The following is a 10,000-nucleotide window of genomic DNA, read 5'->3' as shown; positions in this document are numbered from 1 at the left end:
ATCTCTCAACAGAAAAGACAAACTCTGAAGTGATTAATTGCTTAAGTCGTTCATTAAGTCGAACACATTTACTGGTCTATTGTCTATGTTGCTTTAATCAGTTTGATGTGAAATAGCCGAACATTACCACTAGCTTTCTGTATTGTGGTTTAAGATATAATGTAAACTTGAGATCGGTCTTGGTCAGGAATATGATTTGAGCATTAAAGGAATCTTTGGCAGCCAATACTATCCAACAATGAAAGTACATCAGCTAAAACAACTACTTGAATAATCGCTTTTTGGAAGAAACTATTTTGATAGTGAATAAAACATACTTTTAATGCAAAGAGCCGAAACATTTTATGGATACAGGTTCTAGTGAAGATTTGATTCCTTTTAATTGAGATAATATTTCATTTTCATTTTTCATTTAACTTTTATTTATCCTCGAGAGACCAATTGAGGGGTGACCCTCATTTACAATGATGTCGAGTTCAAAGCAAATTCAAAGGAAAAACAACAATACATAAACAATATTCAATGCAAAAACATCAAATACACAACAACAGGTGAAGAGAAAAAAAACAATTGAAACATTTACATAGTGGTGAAGAGTGGCAGCAATTAAAATGAAATGGGTGAAAGTACAATATAGTCTAATTAAAACAGTTACAGGTAGAGTTTGGCAGATTTAAGATAGTTTGTTTAAATTGGTTAAAAGATATGAAGGTATAGGTTAGTAATAATGTTAAGCTTTGGACTGCTGCTTTCCTGAGTTCCAATCGTACCTGAGCAAAGGCATTAATCAATTCGTTTTAGCTGAGACGGTTTCAGAAATATTTAAAAGTTCTTTGTAGGAACATTTTCAAATCACCAGAGTATTTCTGCAGTGAGGTCTTTGTAATTTAAGCAAAGTATCTTATAGTAAACTATTATTTATGAGGAAATTTGGTCCTGCAGCTCTAGGCTTTCGAATCAGGAGTCAGGACTGCTGTATTTATATTTATAGGGTTATTTCTGACTGAAGTTGAGAAAATCTTGCCCATTGCTCATTGCTCATTTGTATTCTACTTCTTAATCGCAGGCCTATTTATACTCTTTATTTCTTCTTCTCTTTAATCTATAATTTTAGTATTGTATGGACCAATGCACTCCCTCTCAGACAGTGTATTTCTGTGTTATATTGTTTGTTAATATCCACAGTGGTGGCAAACCTCCCCTTTGAGGATTATTAACGTTAATCCTATCCTATTCTATTCATCCACCACTGATTGAATCACTTTCATTCAATAACCCACCCTTAAAATAGGTGGTATAGGCGGTATTTTATTCTGAAAATCTCCAACAGAAGTCGTCTTATCCTTTCTGGCTTGACGCTTGATTGTGGAGGAAACTTTTTTTTCCAGGGAGCCCGCGCCTCCTCTCTCCACGCTCCAGACCTCAGGCCACATCAGCGGGACACTTTCAGAAGATATCCCCGCTATTTAAACGCTCTTCCAGGCCGTCTTTTTCCACTTTGTCTTGCGGGGTTTGTGTCTCACATACGCGGTCAAACATCAGTGATCACCGGGGTGGATTAACCTGGAGCTACCAGGGAATTTATAGGGATGGAGCTGTCCCGTTAAAGTTGGAGTTGGATTTGTCGGCAGCAGGAAAAGCTCCATAAACAGTTACCGCGGTGAGTGAGAGGTTGTATCCGCCTCAGAGGCCATGGGTTGCGGCTTGAGGAAACTGGAAGACCCGGAGGACAGCACCCCCGGGAAGATCTACTCCACTTTGAAGAGACCACAAGTGGAAACGAAAACGGACACTGTGTACGAGTATGTGCTGCTCGACTTCAGTCTGGAAGGTAGGCTCAGATTTTCAACTCATAATATACTTTTTTTTTTTTTTACATGGAATATATATATATATATTTTTTAAACTAGTTGTAGGTCAAGCTTATCTTATGGAGCTGTCACGTTACCAATAGCCATCCAAATATTTAGTCATGTTTGCATCAGTGCCAAAACAATCTAGTTGATTCATATATGAGTCAATTCGACAAAATGGAAATACTTCAGTCTGGAAGGTAGGCTCAGATTATTTAGCCTAACTCGTAAAAGAAAAGTGCAATTTTATCATGGGCTATTTATTTAATTTTCTTTTACTTTTTTTAAACTATTTTTACAGATTAAACTTCCTTTATATGGAGCTGACATGTTTACTAAGAGGCAAACACATCTATAGTCATGCTTGCATAGAAAACAATTTAGTTGATTCAATACGACAACAATGGCAATAGTTTACATTATTTATTATTAATCTAAGTAATTAATCCATTATTTCCGTTTAGGCATTTCATCTCGAAAACAAAAACGAAAATGTATCAGAATCTCTGCTTCCATGTTTACAGATGTGAATAGTTGTTGTTTTTTCTTGGTCATATATAGAGACAGTATCTTTGATTTGTATTATTCTCTAACTGTTGGTCAGTCAAAACAGGCCATGTGATGAAGACACCTTGATCACTTCTACTTTGCATTTATAATTCTACCTTTCCAATTGTGTTAAATTAAACTGATGTAATCTTAATTGAGCTCAAAAAACCAGGCAAGAATAAGGATGCAAGCCCTTTCTGTTGGCCCCTCTCAAGTATTATGATGATATTTACCATTTTTACTTTGTGTATGTGGCTGTAAAATGAGCAAAAACCACACTCACACACACACACACACACACACACACACACACACACACACACACAACACACACACACACACACACACACACACACACACACACACACACACACACACACACACACACACACACACACACACACACACACACACACACACACAGTGCTTAAAGTAGTCTTATATGCACACAGTGATGACTTCCTCTTTCACACAGGAGCGGTATTTTCCTGTGATGCTTGTAAAGTGATACACAGCTCTGGAAAAAGTTAAGAGTCCATTCCAAATGTTCAGTGTCTCTCGTTGTTACTATCTATACCCATATGTTTGAGTAGAATGAACATTTTGGTTTTATAATATAAACTACTGACAACATTTCTACCCAATTCCAATAAATGTTTTGTCATTAAAGAGCATTTTCAATAAGTTATGTAGAGTTGAAGATTTAAGAAAAATCCAGACTGGTCTCTTAATTTTTTCCGGAGCTGTGTATATTGACTGCATGGCCAGTATTACCTACACATAGTATACTGGTATATACCTATCATAGATTTGAATATAGGCTTGAACTGCTTATGTCTTTAGATTTCACATAGTTTGATGTTTAAAGCCGTTTTGAAGTTGTTACTGTCTGTAGCCACATGTGTTCCATCATTACAGCATCTTAGTCTGGACTTTTCCTAGCAACAGGGCTGTTGGCTCAGCCTATCTAGAAATAGGTCACACAAGGTTTTTTCGTCCTGCCTCTGTCGCCAGTCGCCCTGTCTTCTTCCCTCGACACACACACACGCACACACACACACACACACACACACACACACACGCACGCACGCACGCACGCACGCACGCACACGTTTGTACGGCTATACTTGTGAGGACACTCATTGACATAATGCATTCCCTAGCCCCTTACCCTAACCCTAACCATCAAAACTAAATGCCTAACCCCCAACCCTTACACTAACCCTAACATAAACCTAATTCATACCTGAACCTTAAAACCTAGTGTTAACCCTCAAACAGCCCTTTAAAGGCCTGTCCCAAAGTGAGAACCGGCCAAAATGTCCTCACTTTTCCAAAATTGTCCTCACTGTTAAGGTCTAAAAGTGAGATTGGTTCTCACAATTATAGCTGTACAAACTCACACACACACACACACACACACACACACACACACACACACACACACACACACACACACACACACACACACACACTCCCCCCCCCCCCCCCCACACACACACACATTCACTCACATGTGGTAGGCTTGTGGTTTTAATACAACAAAAACCCCACCTGCTTTGATTTGGAATCTAATTTGAGCGGCTGTGGTGATCGCAGATGAGCTGACAGAGACGGTTTGATATTTTTTTCGAGGGATAATCCGTTCAGTCTGGCTCCTGGTTCTGACTGTTTTGACTGTGACCTATTTGGAAGGAAATGGTGATTAAGCCGTCAATGGGTAAACAGCAGGCGGACACATTAACGAGTCATTGAGGGAAAGGGTTTGTTATCGCCAAATTAGGGACTGGGTGAGGGTGGGGGGGGGGGGGGTCAAGGAGGGAGAGTGCATGATATTCACACACGCACTCGCACGCACAGTTGCACGCACAGTTTATATACACGCACGCACGCACATGCATATTCAAACACACATACTGTATACACACACACACAGACGCATGCACGCACAGACGCATATACACACATACACACACACACACATACATATATACACACACACACGCACACACATACACATATATACACACACACACGCACACACACATACACACATATATTCACACACACACACACACACACACACACACACACACACTTCTAATGACTTCATGATTGTCCAACTGTCAGCGTGGGTCCGACCATGTGGACGGCAACTAATGATCTAATCAAGTTCGCAACTGAACGTTTGTGTGATAGTTTTACTCAATTAAATGACATAAAATAGTGGAAAATAATACCCACAGTGGTGCCTTCAAATTTCCGCTTTTGTCAGATATTTATGCTACTTTTTTTTTTTGTATAGATTATTATTTGGGCATTTTCAAGCTTTATTAGACATTACAGAGTTGAAATGGGGAGACAGAGAGAGAGGGAGAGAGGGGGGATGACCTGCAGTAGCCTAAAGGTCCACGGGTCAGATTAGAACCCACGACTATTGCAACGCTCTATCCACTACGCCACTGGAGCGCCCCTATTTATGCTACCTTTTTTTTTTTTTAAGATATTTTTTTGGCATTTTTATGCTTTATTGATAGTGTAGAGACAGAGTTGAAATGGGGCAGAGAGGGTAGTGACATGCAGAGAACGGCCGCGGGCTGGAATCGAACCCGGGTCCACTGCTGGCCGAGGCCCATGGGGGGGACGCCCTACCAACTGAGCTAAGGGCGCCCCCTATTTATGCTACTTTTGACTTACTCAAATATAATTCCAAAGGAAATATTGTATATTTTTTTAACTCCACTTCATATATTTAACTGCTGTAGTTACTGTGATCTTACATACAAAACATTGCGATGCATCATAGTAGATTAGAGGCCTCACAGACCCTCACAGCTGTTTCCAGTTAAGTTGCGATTTAAACTAGTTCATGTTGGAGTCGTGTGAAAGTTTTGTTGGGATCTCAAAGTGAGTTCAACACCATGAACGACAACCAGTTAAAACTAACAGAGAGAAAAGAGAGCCCCTGAAGTCTAGAAAAAAACATGTTGTGTCTAGTTGCACACGATATTAATAACTAATATTATCTTTCAGGACAGGAATGATCCATAATTTAACACTCTGAAAGAGGCCATTCTGCATAGAGACAGCTTTTACTAGTATGGACTTTTTGCTGGTACTTTTACTCCAATTTAAAATCTCTATTTTGACGCAGTGATAGTGTTATTTTAGACTGCTTTCACTTTTAATTTTGTTAATTTTGCTGGTGATTCTTTCTTACTTTTTCTCCAAATAAAAATGTAAAATCTGTCTTGTAACAGGGTATTTTGTAGTGTGGTATTGTCATTTGAAATAAAAGTAAAGGATGAAAGTACCTCTTCCACCACTTTAAAGAAACCACTCTTTCAGATGATTTACAGCAACATAATGTAATGGTAATAATGATAATGGATTGGATTTATATAGCGCTTTTCCCGCACACAAAGTTTTTATGGGGCGACTGTGGCTCAGTTGGTTGAGCGGGTCGGCCGATGATCAAAGGGTTGGAGGTTCGATCCCCGCCCTGCCACTTGTGTCCTAGTTGTTGTGTCCTTGGGCAAGACACTTCACCCACCTTGCCTCGTGTGAATGTCGATAGTTAGCCTGCTGCTATCGGTGTATGAATGTGTGTGTGAATGGTAACATGTAAATGGGAACAGGTCTCCCTTGCAAAAGAGTCTTCCGACTCAATGGGATTTACCTGTATAAATAAAGGTTAAAAAAAAAAAAAAAAAGTGCTTTTACTTGCAGCACGGATGTTTTTAGTCTTTGACAGTCAGAAACAACCCTTTAACAGACTATTCCCTCCACTACACATTGAGCTACTGGTCACTGACCACTGAAGCTCGGGCGGTTGTGTGTTCTCATAACAAAACAAACATGGACGCCGCCAAACCAGCTGTCTACACTCCATTTTTACACTGAAAAGGACCAAAAAAGTGAGGGGGAAAATGCAGAGCTTGAAAGTTTTGGAGAAATATCTTGCATGAAAAGACATGTTGGAGTGAACAGTCTCAATAATAATTCATTTTCAGGTATGTCTGCGGTGACACATGGGCTATAAAAACTACAATCCTGAGTGTTTTTGTAGTCCCAACAATTTCCTACAGAGTGAGATGTCTTCCCATTAGATTATCCTGTTGCTCTTATTTATATCATATCAGTTATTTAAAGCTAATAAACGTCATATTTTTGACCCAGGATCAGTTTAGTTCATGAAAAATAAGGTGCGTCACATTGAGTAGCTAACTGTCAGATATATATTAAATCAACTTTTAGGTAAATAGGCCGGGAGCGTGTCTATGTTCCCACAGCCCGTTGGTCCGTCTGTCTGTCTGTCTGTCTGTCTGTCTGTCTGTCTGTCTGTCTGTCTGTCTGTCTGTCTGTCTATCTATCTATCTATCTATCTATCTATCTATCTATCTATCAACCCTAAGTAATACAACAATATAATAGAGAATAGTATTTGTGTGTGTGGGATTGGGTGTGTGTCACTGAATGAATACAGTGCACAACTTGACGTCACACAATGGGTCCTATAACTGTGAATGTTAATTGAGTGAAAGTCCCAGCGCCAGACAACAGTGTGGCGTTTTGCTACTTTCCCTTATTTGGAGTGTGGACACAACAACGCAGCCTTAGGGCGCCTTCACACCTGGTGTAGTATGATTCTGGTTTGCTTCCTCCTTGGTTCTGTTTTAATTGTTGTTGTCTCTTTGTAAGCTTGTTGTGTATTCTCATTGTATATTGTGTATCTGTAATTGACTCGACGTCATTGTAAAAGAGGGTCACCCTCAATTGATCTTTCGAGAATAAATAAAGGAAAAATTAAAATTAAAATGGTTCACACCAGATGGATAGATAGATAGACAGACAGACAGACAGACGGACGGACGGACGGACGGACGGACAGACAGACAGTTTTGTATTGGTTAGGGTTAGAACAGGTGTGGTTCTCTTTCACACCTATAGTTTCATCTTGTCTGAATCAGTTGATGAATTGAACCAAAATACAGCGGCATAAGTCAGTTGAGAAGGTTTTTCTTCACTCATTGGTCAGATGTGTCTGCGGCGAGAGGCAATAATGTAGTTCCTGATCTGCTTTACAATTGTTCAGAATTTTCATGCAGGAAAACTACAGATAGAAACTACAGGAAGTGGATCATTTTCCTCATCCCATAATGCATAGCATAGCCAAGGGAGCTTGTTTAAAACCAAAAGTAGTCAGTGCTTCCTGAACGTGGGTTGGATCCGGTACGTTCATGTTATCACCACAAACAGACCGCACCAGAGTTGGTTTGGAAGCGTACCAAGATCACCTCTTTAACAAGGTCTCAGTACACTTGTCTGGTCCGCTGTATGTGCATCCCCAGAGTACGATTGGTTTGTTCTCATCTGCGCAAACGAACCACAAGCAATGGTGAGAAACGAACCAGAGTTTGTTTCAATCCAACCAAACACAGCAAGTGTAAAAGCGCTGTTAGTCTCATCTCATCACAGAACCCCCCCCCCCACACACACACACACACACACACACACACACACACACACACACACACACACACACACACACACACACACACACACACACACACAGGAGGACAGGAGTTTGTCTATGTCGCACAAAGTCAGTAGTGAATAAACTCTGCTGTATGTTGTTTTGTTCCGGAACATTTTTGGTTCTTTGTGCCTGTCATCATCAGCAGAGAGTCATGGGTTCTGCTCTCAGACAGACTTAAAAATATACTTCAGTGTGTGTGTGTGTGTGTGTGTGTGTGTGTGTGTGTGTGTGTGTGTGTGTGTGTGTGTGTGTGTGTGTGTGTGTGTGTGTGTGTACTTGTAAAACTTTTTTTTTTGCGTGTGACTAATAGATTGTATCTAGATTCACCATAATCCAGTAATCAAAATACTTTGAACTGAACTCCTTTTTTTCCCTGATTTTACCCCAATACACTCTCAGTACACAGCTGTATGTCGTGTGAGTGGATCAACCCAATTGGCTATTTATAAAGTGAATAAATCAGAAATCTAACACACTAGATGCATTCACACCATGTCAGAAAATGGTGAGAAAAAATGCATTTTTTTTTTAATTTGCAAGTTGTCATCAACATTGTCTTAAAATGTGGGAACTTCTGCATCTGTTTCAAAGTGTGAAGGGTCCATAATTGGCGCGGCTAAAGATAAACCGGAGTCAACTCTCTGGCAGTCATGTGCTGTCTGGTGATGGCTGGCATCTTTCTCAGGCATTTATTTTCTTTCCTTTTAAAGGGTCTTTGGCCGGCCTTTGTTGCAGTGGTCGCGGGTTCAAATCCGACCTGTGGACCTTTACTGCAGGTCATCCCCCCCTCTCTCTCTGTCTCACCATTTCAACTCTGTACTGTCTTATGAAGCTTGAAAATGCCCCAAAAAATAGGGAAGTACAATTTAGTCGAGAAACAAGCCCTATATGTCCATTTTCCTGGCTGTATTTCACCTTTAACACATTCGAAATGTGTAAACCTAGATGTGTTAATAACACTATATTATCACCCCACCCTTCTCCTTGCTTCTCCTTGAAACGATGGAGCGTTTCTGGGACACGTGCAGAGTAACTGTCACATACAGTAGCACCACCAATGCACCCAGTGAACTTGGCCTCATTTCACTACGACTGAGAGGAATCTGGAGCCAAAGGCAGATCATCAAAAGCCCCTTAGTGGCTATTTAATACCTTCCCCTCGAGAATAGCCAGAGAGGGGAATATCCACAGTATCTTTATAGGTGTTGATCTTTTTGTTGTAAACTGCTAATTGTGTTCCTCACTTTTAAAGGTTCATTGTGTAGAATTGATTGGCATTTTTCAGAACAGACTTGGTAACTTGTGGAAAGACTTGAGGCAGTGGTGGATGACTATTTAATACTTTCCCCCCGAGAATAGGCCACTGATAGCCAGGGCCCAGGCACGTGTGAGAGTGAAAAACCCACAGGATCTTTCTAAGAATTTATATTTAAATCGCAAACTGCTTGGAATGTTCCTCACGTTTGAAGCCCAGTTCTTTAAAAAAAAAAAATCTGTATTGCAGATGTCGCTTACCCGTAGTAGGTCCATCATAACTAAAATTTTGGTAATTCTCACAAATAAAGCTCTTTTGATGAATAGTTTATCTGAAAAGAAAAATAGCAGACCACTGTAACAACACACACCCTGTTTCATCTTCTGACAAAATGACTTGGTATATCAATGCAGCCTGGCTTGAATCAACGCTGACAGAAAAAAAATAGTTGCTCCCAGTCCCTCCATACATGGACCAGTGTCAACCGAAGACTTGACGTGAGATATGAAGGGTATCTGGGATTAGAGGGTGAAAGTGATGGAGGGAGGTCAGCACTGGATGAGTAGATCATGTGCAGATAGAAAATTAATTTGTGGATGTAGAGACGGATTAACCTGAGGTGACATGTATTCATCTCTGCTCGGGTGAAATCGAGGGACGGGTGAAATGAAGGTTGAAGAAAATGCGTTTATGAGTTACAACCTTCTTCCACTTCCCATGGAGAGATGGGTCAGCTGTCCTAGTTGTGAAAGGGTCTCTATTTATCTGTCTGTCTGTCTGTCTGTCGGTCTGTCGGTCTGTCGG

General features: G+C 40.4%; 1 protein-coding gene across 1 annotated transcript in view; it reads left to right on the top strand.

Annotated features, from left to right (window-relative positions):
* Positions 1-1,529: 1,529 nt before the first annotated feature.
* Positions 1,530-10,000, top strand: part of rftn2 (raftlin family member 2) — a 19,671-nt gene continuing 11,200 nt past the window's right edge. Inside the window, exon 1 of the mRNA XM_080038107.1 lies at positions 1,530-1,831. Coding sequence (XP_079894233.1) covers positions 1,693-1,831 — 139 coding nt within the window. The 5' untranslated portion in view covers positions 1,530-1,692. The remainder of the gene's footprint in view (positions 1,832-10,000) is intronic.

The sequence above is a fragment of the Ammodytes marinus genome (assembly GCF_949987685.1).
Source record: "Ammodytes marinus genome assembly, chromosome: 12".
In the NCBI taxonomy this organism is placed as follows: Eukaryota; Metazoa; Chordata; class Actinopteri; order Uranoscopiformes; family Ammodytidae; genus Ammodytes; species Ammodytes marinus.
Note: the sequence above shows the minus strand (reverse complement) of the source record. Positions and strands in the feature narration are given on the sequence as shown.